Source organism: Xyrauchen texanus, chromosome 28, assembly GCF_025860055.1.
Source record: "Xyrauchen texanus isolate HMW12.3.18 chromosome 28, RBS_HiC_50CHRs, whole genome shotgun sequence".
NCBI classification, from domain to species: Eukaryota; Metazoa; Chordata; class Actinopteri; order Cypriniformes; family Catostomidae; genus Xyrauchen; species Xyrauchen texanus.
In genome coordinates, this window is record NC_068303.1 from 825,665 (window position 1) to 853,041 (window position 27,377).

The 27,377-nt window shown below is 41.3% G+C and overlaps 1 protein-coding gene and 1 pseudogene across 2 annotated transcripts in view; one reads left to right on the top strand and one right to left on the bottom strand.

Moving 5' to 3' along the window:
* LOC127621861 (MAM domain-containing glycosylphosphatidylinositol anchor protein 2-like) overlaps nt 1-27,377 on the bottom strand; it is a 286,776-nt pseudogene that overhangs the window by 63,788 nt on the left and 195,611 nt on the right.
* LOC127621869 (serine/threonine-protein kinase PAK 6-like) overlaps nt 1-27,377 on the top strand; it is a 40,140-nt gene that overhangs the window by 8,364 nt on the left and 4,399 nt on the right. For both annotated transcript variants that reach the window (XM_052095650.1, XM_052095649.1), the window contains exons 4-10: nt 772-987; nt 13,342-13,890; nt 17,944-18,435; nt 18,602-18,735; nt 22,586-22,712; nt 24,547-24,672; nt 26,858-26,992. In XM_052095650.1, the coding sequence (XP_051951610.1) occupies nt 772-987; nt 13,342-13,890; nt 17,944-18,435; nt 18,602-18,735; nt 22,586-22,712; nt 24,547-24,672; nt 26,858-26,992 (1,779 nt within the window). The remainder of the gene's footprint in view (nt 1-771; nt 988-13,341; nt 13,891-17,943; nt 18,436-18,601; nt 18,736-22,585; nt 22,713-24,546; nt 24,673-26,857; nt 26,993-27,377) is intronic.

The window sequence follows — 27,377 nt, forward strand, 5'->3', positions numbered from 1 at the left end:
CTTTCAATCTGAATTAATTATTATCATTTTGTTTAAGACGTTACGTACACAGTCTTGTATCTTTGTCTTTTTGTCTGATTTTCAAATCGTTTTTTTGCTTCAAATCAAAGTCCGTGATGTCGTGATTCTCCTCGGAGCTGGTTGGTTCGGTTCATGGATTAGAATTCTTTTGTGAAGGATTATAAAGGAAATCCTTGGAAAATGGGGTAGAACCAAGACACCTGCAGAAGTGGGCGTGCACTGGTGTGCAGTTACGAGGGGAACAGTTTTTGCATGTTTTTGCATGGCACATCTTTGGACATGACGACTGTAAACTCTGTGCTAACATCCCTGGAAATCCAATGCACCCAAAATTAGGACACTCATGTCGATTGGCTGACTGTATCCCCGATGAACCCACAACGATATTGAACCAGTCTGTTCCCAAGATTCACTCAATATGCATTAGTCATGTTAGCATGCTAGACTTGATCTACAACTATCTCACTTTACTCTCTGAATGCACACAGTGTCAGGTTTAAAACATTTGAGGGCAGAAACACGTGTCCATTTCTTTCCAGCTGGTTTATGTTGAGGCAAGGGGCGTGTCTTCAGGTGTCAAGACCTGTCTCATATGTCTCCGCCCCCTTACATCTCTTGTTTGGGTTTTGTTTCTTCAGTGGGGCGTGGAGTGCATGTTTTGAATGTGCCTGCAGTGTTTGGAGCTCAACGGCACTGTTGGGGAAACCGAGTGTGTCGTGTGGTGATGAGTCCAGCTCTTGTTTACTGCAGGTCTTCAGAATGTTCCAGAGGAAGAAGAGGAAGAGGAGGCTGGAGATCTCCGGACCCAAGAACTTTGAGCACAGAGTGCACACGTCGTTTGATCCTGTTCAGGGCTGTTTTGTGGGTCTGCCGCCTCAGTGGCAAAGCCTCATAGAGACACTGAAGAGGCCCAAACCTTTGGTGGATCCAACCAACATCACACATGTGCATCTCAAACCAAAAAAGGTACCGTGATGTTTCATATTCATGAGAATGTGTGTCATTCATAATGAGCATGTGAATATGTAAATGACCCAATGATCAAGAACATGTGCATGTCATAACTGACCTAAAAAAGTTTAATGTGTGTATATATATATATATATATATATATATATATATATATATAAATAAATAATAATTATATTTTGCTCAAGGAAAATGAAGCTTATTATTACAATTATAATTAAACAAACGCATTATGTTCGATTGGATATATAATTATAATTTTAAACAAAGCCGGCAATTATAATGACCATATCAAAACAATATTACGATGTATTAAATATAATGTAGTGTTTGTAGAACTGACTTTAATTTATGCTCATTAGAAAGTATGCAGTGATAAAATAAATGACATTAAATAAAGTAAACATTTAATTTATTAATGAGAATCACAATATTCAGAATTACTACAAATTTACTCATTTTCTTCTGTAGTATTTACATTCATCAGCAGGTCTTATTTAATTACAAAACTTCATCAAAACACAATCTCTCTTTCTTTCTCTCCCTCTCTTCTCTCTCTCTCTCTCTCTTTCTCTCTCTCTCCCTCTCTTTCTCTCTCCCTCTCTCTCTCTCTCTCTCTTCTCTCCCTCCCTCTCTCTCTCTTTCTTTCTCTCCCTCTCTCTCTCTCTCTCTTTCTTTCTCTCCCTCTCTCTCTCTCTCTCCCTCTCTCTCCCTCTCTTTCTTTCTCCCTCTCTCTCTCCCTCTCTTTCTTTCTCTCCTCTCTCTCTCTCTCTTTCTCTCCCTCTCTTTCTCCCTCTCTCTCCCTCTTTCTTTCTCTCCCTCTCTCTCTCTCTCTTTCTTTCTCTCCCTCTCTCTCTCTCTCCTCTCTTTCTTTCTCTCCCTCCCTCTCTCTCTCTCTCTCTCTTTCTCTCTCTCTCCCTCTCTCTCTCTCTTCTCTCTCTCTTTCTCTCCCTCTCTTTCTCTCTCCCTCTCTTTCTTTCTCTCCCTCCCTCTCTCTCTCTTTCTTTCTCCTCTTCTCTCCTCTCTTTCTTCTCTTCTCCTCCTCTCTCTTCTCTCTCCCTCTCTTCTCTCTCTCTCTCTCTCCTCTCTTTCTCTCTCTCCTCTCTCTCTCTCTCTTTCTCTCTCTCCCTCTCTCTCTCTCTCTCTCTCTCTCTCTCTCTCTCTTCTTTCTCTCTCTCTCTCTCTCTCTCTCTCTCTCTCCTCTCTCTCCCTCTCTTTCTTTCTCTCCCTCCCTCTCTCTCTCTCTCTTTCTTTCTCGCTCTCTTTCTCCCTCTCTCTCCCTCTCTTTCTTTCTCTCTCTCCCTCCCTTTCTCCCTCTCTCTCTCTCCCTCTTTTTCTTTCTCTCTCTCCCTCTCTTTCTTTCTCTTCCTCTCTCTCTCCCTCTCTTTCTCTCTCTCTCTCCCTCTTTCTCTCCCTCCCTTTCTCGCTCCCTCTCTCTCTCTATCTATCTCCATCTCCCTCTCTTTTTTCTCTCTCTCCCTCCCTCTCTCTCCCTCTTTTTCTTTCTCTCTCTCCCTCTCTTTCTCGCTCCCTCTCTCTCTCTATCTCCATCTCCCTCTCTCTCTCTCTCTCTCTCTCGTGCGCATGCGTGAGCGTTTGCTGGGTGAGTGTGGAGAGCGTGTGGTGAGTTTTGAGCGTTGTTTGAGTGTGAATGCAAGTTTGTGGCTGCCGTGCCTAAAACTAGTTTTTTTCACCCTCAGCTATTTTTCTATCTTTTTCTTTTTTCTTTTTTGTTTGTTTCTGTTTTGTTTAGTTAGTTTAGTCGTTTTTTGTTGTGCTAATCCGGGCCGTGTGCTACCTGCCCTTGAGGAAGCATGGCGGTCCCGGATTCGCGAGTTTTGAACGCACTCACGCGGCGTCATGCAGTTAAGGTGGCGGCTGCCGTGAGTGTGGAGGATTGTTGTTTAGCAATAGGTGAAGTTGTGGGCCATGAGTGCATTTTGTCAGCCTCAAAAATGAACAATGCTAATGTTATATTTTTAAATAATATAGACAAAGCAAATGAGTTAGTTCAGCGTGGGATCATTATTGATGGTTTGTTCACACCTGTTCTCCCTTTATCAATGCCATCTAAAAAAGTGACATTATCTAATATTCCTCCGTTTATTAGTGACCAACTACTAACACAATCTCTTTCCGGTCATGGCAAATTGGTGTCTCCAATAAAGAAAATACCGATTGGCAGTGGATCTCCATTTTTAAAACATATAGTTTCATTTAGGCGTTTCGCTTACATGATTGTGAAAGACGACGCTGAACTAGACCTTACGTTTAAATTCCGACTCGACGACTTTGACTATGTTGTGTTTGCAACAACGGGGAAAATGAAATGTTTTGGTTGCAGTAAAGTGGGACATTTGATTCGTGATTGCCCTGATAAAGGGGAAACAGTAGTAACAGAGCAAATTATAAATGATGTAACTGTCCCGCCACCCGCGACAGATCAACCCATTGAAACTGACAGTACAGAGCCAGACGCGAGCGGAACCTGAGGCGATCGCAACAGAGCCGCAAGCGATAATTCAGGGTAATGCTGAGACTATTTTAAAGAAAGGGACGTTGAACAAAACAATAGTTGATGCGCAGGCCCGGATTAAGAATTCAGAGGCCCCTGGGCACAATGTCTTGTAGGGCCCCCCACCCCACCCCACCCACACAATCAAGCTTTTGAATTTTTGGATACTATTTGCTGGTAACACCTATAGCGAGCAACTAGCTGGCATATGCAAGCACATAGTGCCTCACCTTTACCAATCCAGTTATATGAATCAAATTCTTCCATAATTAACACACAAACACGTACACACACCCATTAATGTAGCTTTCCTGTCTGTCTCTCTCTTCCTCTCCTGTCCTCTACTCCTCGGCTCTACAGGGGCTGCCGCTCTTTGTCTCTCTCCCCCTCTCCTCTTCCTGTGATGAAAAGGATGCAAACAGTATAGGTCATCTTAACTCAACTTTTTTACTCTTCTTAATACTCTCTCTTCTTTATACTAAAAAAATTCTGCACTTATGTATTTAGCACTTTATTATTCATGGCCCCTAATGGCACTTTGTTTGATGATTGACTGATAGTGAAATGGTAGTAGACATTACAAGATGCTGTAAGTCTTATGGTATAATATTGGTTGCTTACAATACAAATTACAATTGCTGGTGTATGACCTGTCCAACTATTGACAAATGTACTACATGTAAGTCGCTTTGGATAAAAGCATCTGCCAAATGCCCTAAATGTAAATGTAAATCAAATGTAAAATAAAGCAGCTTGTTTTTTTTTTTGTTTTTTTGATAATACTATTTCATGTAAGTTGTTCTCTCTCTCTCTCACACACACACACACACACACACACAATACCTCCTCCTCTCCTCAGGGTCTGTCTGTCTGTCTGTCTGTCTGTCTTTCTCCTCCTCTCCTCAGGGTCTGTCTGTCTGTCTGTCTGTCTGTCTGTCTTTCTCCTCCTCTCCTCAGGGTCTGTCTGTCTGTCTCATGCTCTCCTCCTCTCCTCAGGGTCTGTCTGTCTGTCTCATGCTCTCCTCCTCTCCTCAGGGTCTGTCTGTCTGTCTCATGCTCTCCTCCTCTCCTCAGGGTCTGTCTGTCTGTCTCATGCTCTCCTCCTCTCCTCAGGGGCTGTCTGTCTGAGTCGCTGCTGCTGCTACTGGTAACGTTACAGCTAGCAGGTTGTGCTGCGCTGCTAACATTAGCCTCCTCAGGTCCCTGGTTAGCTTGCTCGTCAAAGTCTACCACACATTCTTCTTCACCCTGATTTTCCTCCTGGTCCTGGCCCTGGGCCTGGCTACATTTGAAGAATGTTTTGATAGATGGAACCTGTCTTAAAAAAGACGCCTCCCTCTCCTCTTTTTCTCTTTCTCGTTTGCGTTTAGTACAACCGCTTCTCTCACTAATTTTTTTCTGAATCACAGTCCGCTCGATTCAGCGCGGGGTTATTTGAAGACTGCGCAGTACCTGCATGTGTTGGGAAAAGGGAGAAGAGCGAGTTCGGCAAAAGGCGGATTCGAACTCTGGCCGAACGCGTCAAAAGCCATCATGCACCTCACGCCTTACGCTACAGTAGTTATTTTGTGTCGAGCGTCTTTTTGCTAAAAAGACAGGCACCGGGCCGGCACGTAGTGCAAATAGAGCGCTCGGTTTTCGGAAATATATAAAAAAAAATAATAAATCTTCCCTCGCTTGGGCCCCAAGTGTGCATGGGCCCCTGGGCCCGTGCCCATAATGCCCATTGGGTAATCCAGGCCTGTTGATGCGGAGTCCATTGGATCTTTTGACGATGGACTCAGTGTGACAAATCAAATAGTCACTTGTTCGGAGAGTAACGATAAGGTGTCTGAGATGATCCCACAGTGCGAGGGAGAAAGACAGCCTTTGATTGAGCAGTTATGTGAGAATGATGGCATTGACATTGAGGCAGAACATACACTGTTTAAGGTACCGTTAAAAAGAAGGAAGAGTGATAATACTTGTGACTTGAGACCTGTAAAAAGAACAGATGTAGGTGAATGTGAGGACCAGGTAGACACAGAGAGTGGCAGTGAATCAGACTGTAGTATCTCTCTTTCACAGAGTGAATGCGTGAGTCGCAATTATGAAGTGGAAGATATAAAACTGTTTCTTAAAGCGACAAAAAATAGAAGAGGGGTACGAGTGAACGAGTATTTTCCTGACCTTAAACAGTTTATTGAGGAGACAAGGTGTTGGATGGCTGAAGGTTTTTTTGCCAACAAGAAAATTTACAGGTTAAAGAAGCTGGTGAGAAAACTCAATATGAAATAGACAATGATGGTGGTGGAAAAAGCTAATTTCTTCTGGTTTGTTATTTATTCTCTATGGGTGAAGTTAGTGTTGCCTCAGCCAATGTAAATGGAGCAAGAGATGTGAAAAAAAAGAGTAATGTTATATGAAATGTCTATACAGAAAAAAATAGACATTTTGTTTCTTCAAGAAACTCACAGTGATTCCAAGAATGCTGCAGATTGGGAAAGAGAATGGGATGGCATCTCTATTTTAAGTCACAACACTGCTAGCAGTGGAGGAGTTGCCGTTTTATTTTCTAAAAATTTCAAACCTATTTCGTATGAGGTTGAAGAGATTATAAAAGGTAGACTCTTAAAGATTAGAGCTTTGTTTGAAAATCATGTCTTTGTTTTTATTTGTGTTTATGTCCCAAACTCAGGAGTTGAAAGAATGCTGTTTTTAAATACTCTCAATTTAGCCTTGCAAAAGTGTGACAGTGAAGAGTTTTTGTTTCTGGGAGGAGATTTTAATTGCGCTGAACAAACTATTGATAGGAATCACATTGAGCCCCATGAGCCATCTCGGAAGAGACTTATCCAAGTAATTAAAACAAATGAGTTGTGTGATATATGGAGACATGTTAATGGTAATTTAAGACAGTATACTTGGTCTCATACCCGTGACAATGTTTGTTCTTTTGCTAGGTTGGATAGATTTTATGGTTTTAAACATCAATGTGGTATTTTTAGCAAATGTTTTATTGTCCCTGTTAGGTTTTCTGATCATAGCATGGTGTGTTGTTCTTTTATTTTGAACTCTGTTAGACCAAATAGTGCTTATTGGCATTTTAACAGTTCTTTGCTAAATGATAAAAATTTTAAGGAAAATTTCAATTTTTTTTGGGAAACATTTAGAGCTACAAAGAATACATTCCAGTCATTGAGGCAGTGGTGGGATTTTGGTAAAGTTCAAGTGAAACAGTTTTGTCAACAGCATACTCGAAGTATTACTGTACAGTTATCTAAATCTATGAAGAACTTGGAGACATCAATAGTCAAATTACAGGAGTTAGCTGAATCAACTGGTGGGGGGGGGGATGTTTTGGAAGCTATTACAATGAAAAAAAATCTTTTAGCTGTTAAGGTGCAAGGAGCTTTGGTTCAGTCCCGTTTTCAGAATGTTGACCAATTGGATGCTCCAACGAAATTTTTCTTTAACTTGGAAAAAAAGAATGGACAGAAAAGATTAATTCACGCACTACGCTCCGAATCTGGTATGTTATTATCCGATCCCATTGATATTAGAAAGAGAGCAGTTTGTTTTTATGAGAAGCTGTACAGCTGTGAATGTGTTGCAGAGCCTGACACTGACAATGTCTTTCTTGGAAACTCGGCACAGGTGTCTGAGGACGCCAATATGAAACTCCGTAAGGCCATGAGCCTAGAGGAGTTGTACAAGGCCCTTCAGGGCATGGAGTCCGGGAAGGCTCCTGGCATCGATGGTCTTCCAGTAGACTTTTATAAGTCTTTCTGGACAGTGTTGGGGGAGGATTTGCTCGCGGTGCTCAATGAAAGCTTGGCTGAAGGGCGGCTGCCATTGAGTTGCCGTAGAGCAGTTCTTACACTCCTCCCGAAAAAAGGAGACCTGACGGAGATTAAGAACTGGCGCCCTGTGTCGCTGCTTTGCACAGATTACAAACTGCTCTCAAAAAGTTTGGCAAATAGAATGGTAGATGTAATGGAGCAAGTTGTTCATCCGGACCAGAGCTACTGCATACCTGGTAGGTCCATTTTTGATAATATTTCTTTAGTACGGGATATCCTAGAAGTCTCCAAGCTGTTTAATTTAAACTGTGCGTTGCTTTCTCTGGATCAAGAGAAAGCGTTCGATAGAGTTGAACATAATTACCTATGGAAAACTTTAGCAGCTTTTGGTTTCTGCCAAGATTACGTGGATATGATTAAGATGCTGTATACTGATGTTGAGAGTGTGCTGAAAGTGAACGGTGGCTTATGCACTCCTTTCAAGGTTGGCAGAGGTGTTAGGCAAGGTTGCTCGCTATCAGGAATGCTCTACTCATTAGCCATTGAACCGTTATTGCAGCAGATAAGAGCAAATTTGACTGGTGTATATATACCTGGTTTTAACTGTAACATTCATTTATCCTCTTATGCTGATGATGTGATTGTAATAGTCAATAGTCAAAAAGATGTAGAGATTTTAAAGAAATTACTTGAAGATTTTAGAGTTTTATCTTCTGCTAAAATAAACTGGAACAAAAGTGAAGCTTTAATATGTGGAAAGTGGACTGGAGAGGAACTAAGCCTTCCTGATGGTTTATTTTGGAGTAAAGGAGGTTTAAAATACTTGGGAGTTTTTTTAGGAGATGAGGACACAGTACAGAAAAACTGGGAAGGGATTGTTGAAAAAATTAAAGGTCGATTAGCCAAATGGAAATGGCTGGCCCCGAACATGTCCTATAGAGGGCGTACTTTAATTATCAATAATTTAATTGCATCCTCTCTTTGGCATAAGCTTGCATGTATTGATCCACCTGTGAAAATGTTTATTGAAATTCAAGCCTTACTGGTGGATTTTTTCTGGCATAAATTACACTGGATTACAAAGAGCATTTTATATTTGTCTAAAGAAGAAGGTGGACAGGGGCTGATGAACTTGCAAAGCAGAACAGCAGCTTTCCGTTTGCAATTTATACAAAGGTTTCTTTCGGGGTCATGTGACTGTGGTTGGAGAGTGACTGCATGTGCTATTTTACGGAGTCTGGGAGGCCTACAGATGGACACATCTCTCTTCTTGTTAGACCCTCTAAAACTGGATGCCTCCATTATGCCAATCTTTTATCGAAATCTTTTTAAAGTGTGGAGTCTTTTTAATCAACAAAGGACACCATGTATGAAGTCAATCTTCTGGTTGTTAAACGAACCCATAGTATATGGAGCACGCTTGGATATTTCTGCTGTTGGACACAGTTTTCCTGGACTAAATAATATCCTTTGCAAAGCTAGGATCACCACCTTAAGACTTTTTCTAAATGTGGTTGGACCTAATTTCACGAACATTGATGAAACCGCTTCTCATCTGGGAATTTCTTCAACTCGAATAGTTGCTCAATTGATGGCGAAATGGCAGTCTTCTCTTTCAAAGGAAGAGAGACAATTACTAACAGACTATTGTACAGGAGTAGAGACTCCAAATACTGAAGATCCTTTTCCCACTATATATCTGTCTCCCAAACTTGATGAGTGTATGGGTTTGTTTTTAAAAACTGGAAAGTCTTTGTGTTTGGATTTCTTTTCAGTTACGGGGAAGGTTTTGTACAAAGCTTGTGTTTGGGTTTTTAACAAGAAAGTTTTAAATGACAAAGTGGATACACCATGGCGTTCTTTTTTAAAGTTGGATGATGATGTTAAGCCTGAATGGAGAGTCTTGTATAAGCCACCGTTACAAAAGAGAGTAGGTGATATACAATGGAGAGTTCTCCATGGGGCAATCGCGGTCAATGCTTTTATTTCTGTTTTAAATCCTGAGGTGAGCTCTGAATGTCCTTTCTGTTTTAAAAGAGAGACTGTTTTTCATGCTTTTATGGAGTGCTGTAGATTAAAGCCCTTATTTGGTGAATTAAGAAATCTTTTTGATGCCTTTAATGAAACTTTTTCCAAGGAAATATTTGTTTTGGGTGCAAAATATGTACAGAAAAGACGGATTGATTGCCAATTAGTACATTTTATTTTGGGTCAAGCTAAACTTGCTATCTATTCAAGCAGGAAAAACATGATTGAACAAAGGCCTGGACATAATGTTATTGTGTTGTTTCCAAATCTTATAAAGTCTAGAGTGTTGATTGATTTTAATTTTTATAAATCTATGGATGATCTTATTACATTTGAACTGAAATGGTGTAGTGAAGGAGCTTTGTGTTCTATAATTGAAGATGAATTATTTTTTACACATTTACTGTAAGTTTATTCTCTGTTTAACCTTGTAAATTGTTTTATGTAGATTTGTAATAAAGAGCATTCAAATTCTCAATTCCCTCTCTTTCTTTCTCTCTCTCTCTCCCTCTCTTTCTCTCTCTCCCTCTTTTTCTCTCTCTCCCTCTTTTTCTTTCTCTCTCTCCCTCTTTTTCTTTCTCTCTCTCTCCCTCTCTTTCTCTCTCTCCCTCTCTTTCTTTCTCTTCCTCTCTCTCTCTCCCTCTCTTTCTCTATCTCCCTCTCTCTATCTCCCTCTCTTTCTTTCTCTCTCTATCTCCCTCTCTCTATCTCCCGCCCTCTCTCTCTCCCTCTCTCTCTATCTCCCTCTCTTTCTTTCTCTCTCTATCTCCCGCCCTCTCTCTCTCCCTCTCGCTCCCTCTCTCTCTCTATCTCCCTCTCTTTCTTTCTCTCTCTATCTCCCTCTCTTTCTTTCTCTCTCTATCTCCCCCTCTCTCTCTCTTATATGCAGTAATTCAGTGTCTTTGTTATAGGTCTTGATAAAGCTTCAGTCTCCAGGGTTGTCATCTATCAGTCATTCAGTGTGTTTGGTAATTGACTCTGGACAGACCTGCTCTGCAATACTCTTATATAATGTTTGTACTCTTGAATATTGATTGATTGTCACACACACGTCGACTGCTTCAAACTTTCAGTCAAAAAGAACACGTGTGTGTGTTTGTATCAGTACATTTACATCCAAGAACAACAGCCAAATGAAAGTCTGAGATTCAGCGACATTCAACAGAGACTTTTCTGTAACTACACAAAATCTTGACAAATGACATTTCTTCAGACTGTTTAATTAGCGAGTGTGGTAGAGCCCGAAGCCATTTGTTTTGAGAATAATGGCTGGCTGATGAAGTTATTGGCTGGCTAGCCGGCTCAGCCAAAACCTAAATGGCTGCTGCAGCCGCCAAACTTTTCATAGCTGCAAATGGCTGAAGCTGCCACTTCATGTCTACAGATGTCTATGTTATACTGATTTACTAGATCTCAATATTTCCAAGCAATGCATGGCTTACACTATATTTCTACAAAATGCAATACTGTGATGAGAGGGTGACGGCAGAGATCGCGGAGAAGTATGTTGATTAAGAACACAAACTTTTGTTGAATTTATGAGAAATCTACAGACGCAAACAGACGAAGTGTAGTAAAATAAAGACCTAAATGTGTATTTCGGACTTTTTTCAGCAAAGAAGACATGTTATTGAAGACAAATATCCAAAAATCTCAAAATTGACCAGTAAAAAAAAAAACTATGTTTTTGCCTGCCGTGTCTCGCCTTAATATAAACACACACTGTTATCAGAATTATTTTGGACAAAGTTTTGCACATTTCACTTCAATGTACACTGAAGCATGCGTCGTGAATTAGCAATGTGGAAACGGTGGTTTGTTACTGCAGTAATATCACGTTCAGTGCTATAAATCTCTCCGTTCCAGAATATTTGGTTCATAACATCAATCTTTGATTCAGGTGTTTGTGCAACCGTGCCCTGAAGATTTAACAAAAGTCTGGGTAGGCCTAAGTTAAGAAAAAAAGTAAGTAGGAATTAGGAAAGTATGTGAGAAGTGAGATCAAAATTACCTTGCTTGCTTCTTTCCGCCATTTCACCTCAGTGTGAGAAAAAAATGCATCGCTTCTTCTGTACGGAAAACGAGCAATTTTAATTGGTCGTCAACTCACTGTGAGTCTGTGTATCGTAGCAACGAGCACAAGACTGTGCTGTTATGAATCCAGTGGGAAAATAGATCTCGTGTGTGTATGTCTCTATGTGATAGAATTATTATTTGATGCAAATAATTCTAGCCGGCTCAGCCAAACTTTATCAGATGGCGGCTCAATTTGGCTTACAAAATTATTGGCTGGCGGCGGCTGAAATTCTAAATGGCGCAAATGGCGGCGCCTGGCGGCGGCTTCGGGGTCTAGAGTGTGGGTGTTTGTGTATGTGCATGTGTTTGTGTGTGTGGGGGTTTGTGTGTCTGTTTGTGTGTATGTATGTGTGTGTGTGAGTGTATATATGTGAGTCTGTGAGAGTGTGTATATATGTGTGTGTGTGTATATATGTGAGTGTGTGTGTATGTATGTGTGTGTGAGAGTGTGTGTGTATATATGTATGTGTGTGTGAGAGTGTGTGTGTGTGTTTTGTGTGTGTGTGTGTCTATATATGTATGTGTGTGTGAGAGTGTGTGTGTGTGCGTGTGTTTTTGTGTGTGTGTGTGTCTATATATGTGAGTGTGTTTGTATATATGTGTGTGTGTGTGTGTGTGTATATATATGTGTGTGTGTGAGAGTGTGTATATATATGTGTGTGTGTATATATGTGAGTGTGTGAGATTGTGTGTGTGTATATATGTGAGTGTGTGTGTTTGTGTGGATATATATGTGAGTGTGTGCGCGTGAGTGTGTGTGTGTGTATGTGTGTGTGCGCGTGAGAGTGTGTATATATATGTGTGTGTATATATGTGAGTGTGTGTGTGTGTGTATATATATATATATGAGTGTGTGTGTGTGTATATATATGTGAGTGTGTGTCTGTGTGTGTGAGAGTGTGTGTGTGCGCGTGAGTGTGTGTTTTGTGTGTGTGTGTATGTATATATATGAGTGTGTGTGTGTATTTATGTGAGTGTGTTTGTGTGTGTGTGTGTGTATATATATGAGTGTGTGTGTTTGTGTGTGTGTGTATGTGTATATATGAGTGTGTGTGTGTGTGTATGTGTATATATGAGTGTGTGTGTGTGTATTTATGTGAGTGTGTTTGTGTGAGGGTGTGTGTGTGTGTGTGTGTGTGTGTGTGTGTGTGTATGTGTATATATGAGTGTGTGTGTGTGTGTGTGATGTGTATGTATGAGTGTGTGTGTGTGTGTGTATGTGTATATATGAGTGTGTTTGTGTGCGTGTGCATGTGTTTGTGTGAGGGTGTGTGTTTGTGTGAGGGTGTGTGTGTGTGTTTTGGAGGCTGTTTTAGAGTCTCACTATGTAATTTCTGTCTGTTTTTTGGTCAGTCAAGTTTTACGACTATTTAGACTTATTGAATCAAGCACAATCATTTTTTTATTTTTTTATGTTCAGATGGAAACTGGAGGAAAAGTCACCAAGTCTTGTACTGCTCAAATAATAACAAGGAAAATGTATTTCGAATACGATAGGAGGGTTAAACATAAGTCATCCTAGGGTACAGAGAAGTTCTCCTAATTTAAAACTCACTCATATATGAAGATACATAAACGAATGATCATAGACATTAACTGAAATCAAAGAATCAAAGTCAGAATCCAACTTTCCTGTGGCTAAAGTTTCCCAGTCATCCGAGCAGCTGGAATGTGAAACAAGATGCATTCTTACCACTAATGTAAATAAACCTGTCATGTGCATCATCTACATTATGAAATTGTGTCTGTCTGCGGCATATGTCACTAATCCATGTTTGCAGTGTGGATCCTTGAAAATAATCTCCTGAAATGACTGTCAATGTAACAAACTATGAAGAGATCTAATCAATTAAAAGATCACTTTTAGAGGCGGAGCTTGTATTAAGAGAGTCAATTTTGATTTCATGTTGACTTTAAGGTCTGAACTGTTTTCGTAATCCTCTCTTCTAGAACATTGTGCGTGGCAGTTTCATCGGACATGAGGACTACGTCTCTGCCGCGATCGCTCAGATGAGTCAACTCTCTGTAACGAGCTCAAACTCATTAAGAAGGACCAGCACGTTCTTACGGAAGCGAGCGCAGTCGCTGGGACTTTTGGGCGAGTTGGCTGAAGGAGAGACTTACGAATATCAGGGACTGAATGACGCAAATCAGAGAAACGGACAGACGGTCTCAGACTCCTATTCAAGATCCCGTCAGGTCCACAGTGAAAGTGGAAGTCCAAGACCTGGTTCTAAGAAGAGTAACACCTTTGACCCCAACGATGCACGACCAAGAGCGAAATCAATTCACGAGGGGACAATATTCACGGAGCAGCCAATCCTCATGCCCCGGGACATTTTACTCTTGCCTAGAACTACTCACAATGGGTCCAAGATTTCTCAACCAGACGGTAAACACAACCAAAGACCCGTTTCCTGTCTCTACAGTACCTACAGCGTAACTGATGGAACAAACGTCAAGCCCAGAGTCAGCTCGGCATCCACGTACAACTTCAAGGTGTAATATCATATGACCATATATCATACTTGTATCAAACAACTAGATGGGTAATGTTTGTCAAGACAAGCCGACCTTTCTCCGCTCAACAACAACGACGTCCGAGTTCACATTGAGGTTCACTAGTTTGGATAACCCTAGACGGATAAAAAACGCCCACTGATTGGGACAACACCCATTTTTGTTTCAAAGAGACATCAGTCTCTGTCAAAGCCTTGTCTGAAAGTTTAAACTAGTTTTAAAAGTTCGAAGGTTGATAGTTATACGGGCATTACAGTAAGACAAACAGCTAGCTAGATGGCCAGATAGAAGACGAATTCCAATCGAAAGTGATCATCCCTTTGCCCTACTCACTACGAAGAACAGAGCTCTTGAAGGGAGCATGACATTACAGTTTGAATGTGGCGTTAAATGGTAAATGGTCTGCACTTATATAGCGCCTTTTTAAGCCTTAACGACCCTTCGAGTGGTGTTCCCTTCTACAAAGTGCCCTTCAAGGGTGCACTAACGGCCTTAACGGTATTCAAAGCGCTTTACACTGCGTCTCATTCACCCATTCACACACACACTCATACACCAATGGCGGCAGAGCTGCTATGTAAGGCGCTAGCGTGCCATTGGGAGCAACTTGGGGTTCAGTGTCTTGCCCAAGGACACTTCGGCATGTGGAGTCGTGTGGGCCAGGATTCGGCCGACCCGCTCTACCAACTGAACCACAGCCGCCCCTAAAAGTTACTAAAAGACTTTCTTGTTTGGAACGACCCTTCGAGTGGCGTTCCCTTCTCCAAAGTGCCCTTCAAGGGTGCACTAATGGCGTTTGGAAAACGCCCAGAGAGAGATAAAGGGTTTGTTTACATTTGAATTTTTGCAAGTCGGAATTTGAATTACTGAGAATTCTGTTGGCCTGTTTGAACATTCCATCAATGTAAGTCTATGGGGGGTAAAAACCCCATTCATTTCTTCCATAGACAAATAGATTTTCAATGCTAACTTAAAGACCTATAAAGACAGACCTACCGTGAGCTACGAGGTTGTTCATCGATGGTGTATGCTTCCGTTGACGCCATCCGTATGCGTTATCTCAACTTCATTGTTCACAAATTGTTTTGATAGTGGAATTCATGGTGAACAACTACATTACCCAAGGTACAGCAGATAAAGATCCAGCCAATCTGCGAACTGATTGATGAGTGAACGAATCTCGCCAAATATGCCTCGGAGCGACAATGCGCTCCCATGACGCACTATGAATGACGTAATCGATTCGGTCTCTCTTCACCCTTAAAGTACTTATATATTTGTACATATAAAGTAAATATATTGTTTCTATGCTCATAGTCAACAACCTAAAAGCAATAGTTTTATATATTCCCATTATCTTTTACTCAATGACATCATTCACCCTCATGAAAGACGGTAAGTAAACAGTCTTGTATCTTTGTCTTTATGTCTGATTTACGTTTTAGCCTCAAAACAAAGTTTGTGATGTGATTCACCTCAGAGCTGGTTGGTTTGGATCGTGGCTCATAACTCTTTTATGAAGGATTTTATGAAAAGTCTATGGAAGAAAAGAATGGGGAAAATACTTCTGGAACCCATAGGGCTGAAAAAGTGGGCGGGCACTATTGCGCTGTATTGTCGGTAGTTTGCTGTGGGAAACACTTTTTGAAAAAACCCTAAACCAAGTTTGTAAAATAACAGTATTACTTAATTACTTCGTCAAGCCAACAAAATTAAGATGTTGTTTGTTTCTAATGTGTTCACTACTGAAAATAAAATTATATATATACATTTTTATGGTTTCCACTACAAATACTATTGTATTGTTTTCAACTAGGAATGTGCCCGAAGCCGAATACATTATTCGTAAATGCACAAATAATGACTTGAAAATGAAAAACAAATTCTACCGAATAATAGATACAAATATTTGTTTGACTGATTATCCAACAAAGCGATATTTTATATAGCCTAAAAATTACAACAACACAATGATAAGTCTATAAAGCCAGTATGACTAAAGTTTAAACTTTATGAATTGAAAACGTGTGATTATGACGGACGGCTGAAATGGTACTAATGAAACTAATGAAATTTGGGGCCAACATTATATTAGGTGGCCTTAACTCTAATCCCTAATCCTAACCTAACATTTACCCCAAAACCTAACTCTAACCCCTAATCCTAACCCCAATACCTAACTCTAACCCCTAACCCAACCCTTACCCCAAAACCTAACTCTAACCCCTAATCCTAACCCAACACTTACTCCAAAAGCTAACTCTAATCCCTAATCCTAACCCAACATTTACCCCAAAACCTAACTCTAACCCATAATCCTAACCCAACATTTACCCCTAAACCTAACTCTAATCCCTAATCCTATCCCCAACCCTTACTCCAAAACCTAACTCTAACCCAACCCTTACCCCAAAACCTAACTCTAATCCCTAATCCTAACCCAACATTTACCCCAAAACCTAACTCTAACCCCAATCCTAACCCCAACCCTTACACCAAAACCTAACTCTAACCCATAATCCTAACCCAACATTTACCCCAAAACCTAACTCTAATCCCTAATCCTAACCCCAACCCTTACACCAAAACCTAACTCTAACCCCTAATCCTAACCCCAACCCTTACACCAAAACCTAACTCCAACCCATAATCCTATCCCAAACCCTTACTCCAAAACCTAAATCTAACCCCTAACCCAACCCTTACCCCAAAACCTAACTCTAACCCCTAATCCTAACCCCAACCCTTACCCCAAAACCTAACTCTAACCCCTAATCCTAACCCCAACCCTTACCCCAAAACCTAACTCTAACCCCTAATCCTAACCCCAACCCTTACCCCAAAACCTAACTCTAACCCCTAATCCTAACCCTTACACCAAAACCTAACTCTAACCCATAATCCTAACCCAACATTTACCCCAAAACCTAACTCTAACCCCTAATCCTAACCCCAACCCTTACACCGAAACCTAACTCTAACCCATAATCCTAACCCAACATTTACCCCAAAACCTAACTCTAATCCCTAATCCTAACCCCAACCCTTACACCAAAACCTAACTCCAACCCATAATCCTAACCCCAACCCTTACACCAAAACCTAAATCTAACCCCTAATCCTAACCCCAACCCTTACACCGAAACCTAACTCTAACCCATAATCCTAACCCAACATTTACCCCAAAACCTAACTCTAATCCCTAATCCTAACCCCAACCCTTACACCAAAACCTAACTCCAACCCATAATCCTAACCCCAACCCTTACCCCAAAACCTAACTCTAACCCCTAATCCTAACCCCAACCCTTACTCCAAAACCTAACTCTAACCCATAATCCTAACCCAACATTTACCCCAAAACCTAACTCTAATCCCTAATCCTAACCCCAACCCTTACACCAAAACCTAACTCTAACCCCTAATCCTAACCCCAACCCTTACACCAAAACCTAACTCTAACCCCTAATCCTAACCCCAACCCTTACACCAAAACCTAACTCCAACCCATAATCCTATCCCAAACCCTTACTCCAAAACCTAAATCTAACCCCTAACCCAACCCTTACCCCAAAACCTAACTCTAACCCCTAATCCTAACCCCAACCCTTACCCCAAAACCTAACTCTAACCCCTAATCCTAACCCCAAACTTACACCAAAACCAGTAGAGTAGAGGGCGCTATTTTTCTGCTGTTGTTTTTAACAGCCATTTCTGCACAATGTCAGTCTCATTCAAATTAATTTATCTTTGGAGGGTGGGGTTTTGGAAAGAGGGGGCGTGGCTAATTCAACATCTCAGTCTTGTGGAAGTAGAATGGCTACAATCACCTACAGCACCTTTAACTTGACACGTTGTCTAGTAATAATGGTGGTCCTAGGCGAGACAATAGCAAGATGCAGCACAACCCTTCCAGTACACTTTCAGTTTTCAACCCTTCCAGTACACTTGCCCCATATACACTGTCATTGCTACAACGCCATAGTTTGAAAAATTAAGCAGTTGTAATTTCTCTTCCTTGTTACAATACAGGGAAATTCGCCTAGCTACCAAGCCATTTCCAAACCCAATGGCACTAGTAGTCCAAAACCAGGACTGGGACCCATTGCCCAACAAACCCCACGTTGTTCCTCCAACGACAACCTAAATGTTTCTCCAATCAAAACCTCAGGAATTCCAGCATCAGTACCACCAACACAGGACAGTCCATCCCAACCACGACCCACACCTACGGGTTCGCCCGACACAAGTCTGACTGGAGCGTCTTCGCCCTGTCTCAGGCCGCCCCAAACACCCGCCACAGACCTAGAGTCGCCCAAAGTGACCCACTCACAGTTCAAAGCCGCCCTGCAGATGGTTGTGGACAAAGGTGACCCTCGCAGTTATTTGGAGAACTTCGTGAAGATTGGAGAAGGCTCGACGGGTGTGGTTTGCATCGCCCGAGAGAAACACAGCGGACGGCAGGTTGCCGTGAAGATGATGGACCTGAAGAAGCAGCAAAGACGGGAACTGCTCTTTAATGAAGTATGAATAGACCTCTGGTTTGTTTGTGGTCATTTTAAAGTGTGTAATGTTTGCACCACTTCACCTTAAAGACAACAAGTGCATTTAACGTCTGTAACGTGACCTATATTTGACAGAACATTCAGCGCACAAATCAAAGTTATTTTGTGAATTTCATTTCATACAGGTGGTTATCATGCGAGACTACAGACATAAGAATGTGGTAGAGATGTATAAGAGTGCGCTGGTGGGTGAAGAGCTGTGGGTCATCATGGAATACCTGCAGGGCGGCGCTCTAACCAACATCGTTTCAGAAACCAGGTTAGACAACACTTAGAGGGGAATATTGTATGTGTTTATAATCTTATACGTTTTTTTGGTGTTCTAACTTTGTAAGCATGTTTTTCTGGTTCTGTTCACTTTTTCCTCACTTTGAAAAGTCTCATTTTATTCCACTAGATGGCAGAATATTTTTTCCTCTATCACATACACAGATGTGAACTGTAGGGGGCGCTCTAACACATTTTACCCCTCACAGATGTGCTCGTCCATAGACATTCAGTCTAATGTTCAGTTCAAGCATCACCCTCATTATTTAATTGAATATCTCGGCCTCTGAGTGGACTACAAGCTCAGTCTAGGTGTCATTAGAAAGCTGAGATCCTCCCCTTTGCAATAATGTATAATAATTCATCATCAATAGTCGAAAACATATTTGTCTGATTTGTTTAGCGTGCTTTTCCTTCTGGATGGCATATTTTGTCAAATATATAAGATATTACATTGGATTATGCACATAAACAAACTCACAGAAAGTAAACAATGGCTCATGTTTTAGAGAACTTCCTAAAGTAAAAGCAGATGTGAATTTTTTGCTATTTGGAGCTTACAACAGCAGATATCAGAGCATAAAAGAGACGTTTGTATTTGATGACTTGCAGAAATCATCTTACACTATGTGATTCTTTTGAAAATCTGTTGATCTGTGGTATTAGTGCAGCAGAATAAACTATACAGTCACATTCCTGAGATTGAAAGCTTTCATTTGATATATGACATGCCCATTCGTGTGCTATGTGAAGGACTTTTATTGTTATGTAATTATTGCAAATGCAATTCTACCCCATTAACTCTAGGGGGCGCTAATGTTCAACGCAATTTTAGTTTTTTAGGCATTATTTTGTTATTTTAAGTAACATAAATGCAGAAGTGATTTAACGTTTTAAGCATAAACTTTTTCCACGATATAGCGCCCCCCCCTCCCCCCCTTGGAGCCGCCGGTGGGTCCATATAGTTTAAGGGGAATGCGTTTAGGGTGATCCGAAAACAAATGTACAAGTGAGACACACCTGGTCATTTCTTTTGACCTCTTGTGTTTGGATATTGAGGGGAGAGAAAATGTACACAAACATCTCTCTTAAATAGAATTCATTTTACCGCCTCTTTTCATCTGCCGGTAACAGCGCAATCTAAATTATAGCTGCCATTTTTTGCGAATGAGGTGCAATCTACAGTATAATAACCCTAAATTACATAGAAAGGAGGCGTGTTTGCACGAAAATGAAAGACAATGATCTAATTAAAATACTCAAGATGCAGAGCGATTTCAGTCCTGGTTAAACTAGATTGGGGGTGGTTAGTGAATAAGACGCAGAAATACCACGTTTAACAAATTCACCCCTCCAAGGTTTTAACATTTAACAGATACGACTGATTCCTCAAATAACGTGACATGTTGAGGAGAGGTGCACTGTTACTTTTCCGAGCAATTGGACTTAATTAGACGATAAAATTGGTGAAAACATTAAAACATTTTCTCTCTAGCGCAATTAACATTTTGATCATTTGTGATAATTTTGCTATAGGGTAATAGTTTTTAGTTTTCTCCCCTTTCCTCAGCAATTTGGAACGGCCAATTCTCAATGCGCAATTAGTCTTTGTGGTGGTGTAGTGATTCGTCTCAATCTGGGAGGCGGAGGACGAATCTCAGTTGCCTCCGCGTCTGACACCATCAATCCGTGCATCTTATCGCATGACTTGTTGAGCGCGTTACCATGGAGATGCAGCGCGTGTGTAGGCTACATGCTATTCTCCGCGGCAACCACGCACAACCAGGGCTGGACTGGTAATCTGGCATACCAGGCATTTTCCCGTTTGGATGACGCACTTTGGGGCCTTTGGAAGAACCGAGCGGGCTGCTGGGTCGACCTTGAAATGGACCAAATGGGCCGTGATAAGCTAAAATTACCCGCCGCGTTATGCAGAACGGACCACAAAACGGCGCCGTGAAATGCAGAAAAGGACAGCATACCCTCCCAATCAATCGCCAACTTTTGGGCCAGTTGCTATGTAAAATCCCAGACCGATTTCTCTTGCTAGTCCAGCCCTGTGCACAACTCACCACGCACCCCACCGAGAGCGAGAACCACATTATAGCGACCACGAGGAGGTTACCCCATGTGACTCTACCCTCCCTAGCAACCGGCCCAATTTGGTTACCCCATGTGACTCTACCCTCCCTAGCAACCGGCCCAATTTGGTTACCCCATGTGACTCTACCCTCCCTAGCAACCGGGCCAATTTGGTTACCCCATGTAACTCTACCCTCCCTAGCAACCAGGCCAATTGGGTTACCCCATGTGACTCTACCCTCCCTAGCAACCGGCCCAATTTGGTTACCCCATGTGACTCTACCCTCCCTAGCAACCGGCCCAATTTGGTTACCCCATGTGACTCTACCCTCCCTAGCAACCGGGCCAATTTGGTTACCTCATGTGATTCTACCCTCCCTAGCAACCGGGCCAATTTGGTTGCTTAGGAGACCTGGCTGGAGTCACTCAGCACACCCTGGATTCAAACTCGTGACGCCAGGTGTGATAGTCAGCGTCAATACTTGCTGAGATACCCAGACCCCCGCTGTAGGGTAAAAGTTGAATATAGTTGAAAATAATCTCTCTGGACACTTTCAAATCACTGTGGAGTTTATTATTACAGGTTTTGTGTTCTTTAAAATGTTTCATGTTTAGGGTTTGAAACTTCTGCAACCCTCATGTTGTTCTGAACTCGAATGCTGTTATTCAACCGTAGCACAAATAAGGAGAAATTTGTCTTCATGCATCTTTATGCTAACCAACAATAGTTCATCGTGATCACATCTGTCAGGCTCCAAAAGGACAAAAAACCATGAAAGTGCGATAAAACTAGTCCAAATGACATCTAAATCATATGATAGTTCGTGTGATGCAAATTTACATCATTATTCACTGATAATCTTCCCCTCTGTCAAAGCTAGCATCTAGTCCACATTTGTGTCCAGATTCAAATGTGTCACGTTGACAACATTATTGATTGATGTATTGATTGTCAAAAAGGCATCTCTTCCAAGTGTGCCGCACAAGCCCTCAAAAGTGAAGCCAAAACGCCTCGATCGCCCCCCGGTGGCCGGTCCTAGTATAGGTAATAAACCCCGCCTCCCCATGTTATTCAACGGGACGTGAGACCAACTAAACAATTCAATTACACTTCACATATCTTTTTTCCAAAGATAGTTTCTGTCATTTACTGTCGTTTCTATCACGTTGATGTCATTTCAAGTGTTTGTTTTCAAAATAAGTTTGTTATTAGTTATTTGATGCTATAAAAACGCTGCTGTGACATCATGATTGACAGCTGTGATTGACAGGTTCTCTGAGTGAAGTAGTCACTGAAGCACCAACGGCCTTTTTTTCGGGATCTTTGGAGGACTGAGGAGATTGGAGCTTTAAATGTAATATCTAAATTTCTATAATTAATTATTTCACACCATCATAAGTCAAAAGTCAAACGTGCAGGGGCGTGTGCTTGCGATTGATTCAGCGAGAGTGAGGGCGGGGCCTTGATTTCGCGGCTTTACTTCCTGCTCACTACTGCGCAGGTCTGGTCCCGAAATCGCAACTGCGCAGACTCAAGTCCCAAGATGTCAGCGCCATATCGCGACACTGGCGAAGGGACGTCGTCCATCTTTTTTTACAGACTATGGTCTCATCCCATGTGTGCGCCATCTTTAATTCTGGACCTCTCTAACTCCTCAATTTGTGTTTACATCATATTGATTCTTGTCGCTGTAAACCAGGAAGTGGATTGAGATGCAGTCCTCCTTTATCTTGTGCATTGTGTGTGTTTGTGTGTTTAGGCTAACAGAGGAACAGATAGCAACAGTGTGTGAAGCTGTTCTGCAGGCGCTGTGTTATCTACATGCTCAGGGAGTCATCCACAGAGATATCAAGAGCGACTCTATACTGCTGACACTGGACGGACGGGTACAATTCAATTTAAAGCATCATTCATCCTGCTTACTGTGGCTAATCACACATGCTGTGTCCCCTTTCGCTATATATTATGCTAGATTAGAATATGTGCCTCCCAAATCATAGTACGTTGAAAACAGTATGCCAAAGATGCCCATAAGTGTGCATCCATGCATGCTTTTTTGGCTAATATTGCACAAAACGGAAAAGGAGTCATAATAATAAAGAACTCTATGCTAATGGTTTTAGCTAGATGCTACGCTAACATGCTAACACAAAGAGAATGTGACAAAGAGGTCTGTGGTTTATAATGTTGCAGTTTGTCCCAGTTCAGGTGCACTTAGTAGATTTGAAGCTAGTTAGGGAAGACGAGAAGATAATAACCCGCCTGTTGCGTTCAGAGTTTGCATTAGCATTTTGACCCGGTGGAGTTTTAAGCTTATAAAACATTCATAATCCAATTGTTTTCACCAAAAACCATATTGCAACTCATTGTTAACATCTAAACTGTTCCTATATATATATATATATATATATACACACTAGGGCTGTCAATTGTTTAACATTTTTAATTGAATTAATGACACGGTGTCCCGATTAATTAATCGCATTTAATCGCATATACAAATATTTGCTGAGAAAGCCCCTCATATAACAATAATTCAATATATATATAAATATCAATCAGTTCACAGCAATATATTACACAAGTGGGCTTGTTTAAGGACCGTAAATGTACACCTGCATCAGACATGCTTGTGTAGCGTCTTGTGTGTGTTGCGTCATAAACATAAAATGTTAAATATAGTTTAATACTCAATCTTTAAACACATCTTGAGATCTCTTAGTTCAGATTTGCGCTTCTCCGAGTGTTTTGAACACAAGAATGTAACACATGTTTGTGTTGTTCTGCTGAAGTGTTTTTTCACTGTATAAACTGTGTGTTGCTCATACAGCTGAAGTTTCACTTACTGCCCCCTGCAGTAAACAGGTGGTACTACAAGCATTTCTCAGGACTCTTCCTTATTACGGTCCGGGGGCATTGCGATTAATTTTTTTTACGTGTTATTTTTAATAAAATGAATCGCCCTGAATTAACGTGTTAAATTGATAGCCCTAATATATATATATATATTTATTTATTTATTTATTTTTTTTATTTTTTGGCATTTTAACTGAAAAATTGAAATGTTATATGCATGATGTCAGTTTATTATTATTATTATTTTTTTTTATTCTTTACCATTTCAAAATATACATTAACTACAGCTGAACCAGTGTGATACATGTGAAGATATATTTATTATCAATGTTTATATGAAATTTCATTTGAATACACCATTGCATTAAATTTATATAAACATTTCAATTGAGAATTTCTAGTAATTCTCCTATTAACGTCCATATTAATTAAATACTCGTTACTGCTGAAAAACTCCGTAGTCAAAATCTACACAAACAAATTAATTTGTTTACATCAAAACAACCATCAAACACAATTACACAGCTTCTGTACATGTGTACAATGTTTTGAACAGAAGTCGAGCTGCTGAATGTTAATGTGATGTTATATTTGTTACATTTGTTGCATCTGTATGGTCAGTTCAGAGCCCGTGAGACTGTATGAGCGTGCAACAAGATGCAGTCCCATTTTGAGACCAAATAAGTGTGTGTGTGTGTGTGTGTGTGTGTGTTTTGGGAAAGAGGGTAAATGGAAGTATAAAATCAAATTCATAAATGTGTGAAAATATCTGCATAATGCTGATGCCTGGGTCAAAATGACCCAAACGCAACGGGAGGGTTACACTGATGTTTTATCAATAATAAATATAAACATGTCTCACAGGTGAAGCTCTCAGATTTTGGATTCTGCGCTCAGATCAGTAAAGACATTCCGAAGAGGAAGTCGTTAGTTGGAACTCCGTATTGGATGGCACCTGAGGTGGTTTCAAAGAGACCGTACGGCACTGAGGTGAACAAACTCGCCAAAAAAAGTACCTGGAATACTGTGTGAATGAGTCAAACTTTAATATGTACTTTTGATACAATGTACACGCTCTTGCAATGCACTTACACTATATATATACACATCTAAAGTTACCCTATAGTTACCCCTAACGCTACTCCTAAACTCACCTGTACCTCAACAGCAGCAAATGTGAATCTTGTGAGTATTTTACATGTAATTACACAATAACTAAATTGTACTCTCATTCAAATACACACAATACATAGTAGTTAAAGACACCTAATATAACCTGGGTCCTTATTTATTATTATTTATCATTTTAAGTAATTAATATTAAGACGTTGCCTTCACAGTTGTGCTCAAAGTTAGCACACCCTTGGAGAATTGGTAATATATGTACGAAAATATGAAATACAAGTCTTATGGGATTCGTATTCAACTGTAGGTTTTAACAGTAGGAGTGGTGGTGGCGTAGTGGTCTACAGCCTATAACTGGTCAGGAGGTTGCTGGTTTGATCCCCCACAGTCACCATTGTGTCCTTGAGTAAGGCACTTAACTGGTCATCAGAAGGTTGCTGGTTCGATCCCCACAGTCACCACCACTGTGTCCTTGAGTAAGGCACTTAACTGGTCATCAGAAGGTTGCTGGTTAGATCTCCAGTCACCACCATTGTGTCCTTGAGTAAGGCACTTAACTGGTCATCAGAAGGTTGCTGGTTTGATCCCCACAGTCACCACCATTGTGTCCTTGAGTAAGGCACTTAACTGGTCATCAGAAGGTTGCTGGTTAGATCTCCACAGTCACCACCATTGTGTCCTTGAGTAAGGCACTTAACTGGACATCAGAAGGTTGCTGGTTCTAAGTCTGCATCCCCTTAGTTCTTAATACTGTGTATTGCCCCCTTTCGCATCAATGACAGGGTGTAGTCTTTTGTAATGGTTGTATATGAGGGCGGCTGTGGCTCAGGTGGTAGAGCGGGTCGGCTGCCAATCGCAGGGTTTGTGGTTCGATTCCCGGCCCACACGACTCCACATGCCGAAGTGTCCTTGGGCAAGACACTGAACCCCAAGTTGCTCCCAATGGCATGCTAGCACCTTACATGCAGCTTTGCCACCATTGGTGTATGAATGGGTGAATGAGGCACAGTGTAAATTGCTTTGGTAACCTCTAAGGTTAAAAAAAGTGCTATATAAGCATTTACCATAGCTGCCCATTTGTCTTGGCAAAATGCCTCCAGGTCATGCAAAGTCTTTGGTCGCCTTGCATGAACCGCACGTTTCAGAGAGTCTCCCCGGAGTGGCTCGATGATATTAAGGTCATGAGACTGTGATGACCTGTTTCTGCTGTAACCTCTGGAGGGTCAACCTTGTGTTTAGGGTCATTGTCATGCTGGAAATCCAAGAGTGTCCCATGCGCAGCGTTCATGCAGAAGAATGCAAATGGTCAGCCAGTAATTTCTGATAACATGCTGCATTCATCTTACCATCAATGTCTCCATCAAATCTCACCATGCTTCACAGTGGCCTTGTTGACCCCTCTCCAAACATAGCGCTTATGGTTGTGAGCATAAAGCTCAATTTTGGACTCGTCACTCCAAATGAGTATGCCAGATGCGGAGGCGTGTAAAGGTGTTGTCGGGCATATTGTAACCGGGCTTTTTTGTGGCATTGGCACAGTAAAGTCTTCTTTCTGGTTCAAGTATCGTCTTATTGTGCTCCTGGAAACAGAGCAGCCTGTGTTTCTCCTGAGGTTACCTGTGGGGATTTCTTGTATCCCGAACAATACTTCTGGCAGTCGTGGCTGAACACATTCTTGGTCGACCTGAGCTTGGCTTGGCATCAAGACATCTCCGAATGTTCCACTTCTTAATAAGCGATTGAACAGAACTGACTGGCATTTTCAAGGCTTTGGACCTTGTTACGCGGGTCTTTTGACAGTTCTGTTCTGCTCCCTGTGGCTCAGTGCTAACAAACTCATTGACTATTTATACACAGACACTAATTGCCTTTTAAAAAGCTACAGGTGTGGGAAATTAACCTTTTAATTGCCATTTAAACCGGCGTGTGTCACCTTGAGTGTCTGTAACAAGGCCAAACATTCAACAAGGGGGTGTAAACTTTTGATCAGGGCCATTTGAGTGATTTCTGTGATCATTACAATTTAACCTATGGTCCGTGTTGTTTTCAGGTGGATGTTTGGTCTCTGGGCATCATGGTGGTGGAGATGGTGGACGGAGAACCTCCATATTTCAGTGAGACGCCGATAGCAGCCATGAAAAGACTACGGGACGAGCCTGCGCCGACTGCAAGGAACGTAAAGAAGGTAAAACGAGTATAACATGAAATCTACTTTACCAATGAAATCATATAGATAATGTTAATTGTGTTTTGCCATACTTCATCTCTTCACTAACTTTTAAAAAACTAAATTATGATTGGAAAGTCCCCGGGGCCAATTATCTGCAAGGGCCCCCCTACAAAAGTAGTTGGGAGCATAGGGTTCTCTCAAACTGGATTGCGCAACCTTAAAGCCCAGGGCCCCCCTGGGCAGTCAAGGGCCCCCCTGGGCACTGCCCCCATTGGCCCGGTCAGCATCCCTGCTGGGGGAAAGGACGCCACAACTGTGGGACAAATTGGTAGCAAGTTTAAACCTGTTTTATTTGAATAGAAATTGACCCCTGGGACAACAAAGTGCCTGAAGTTGAAGA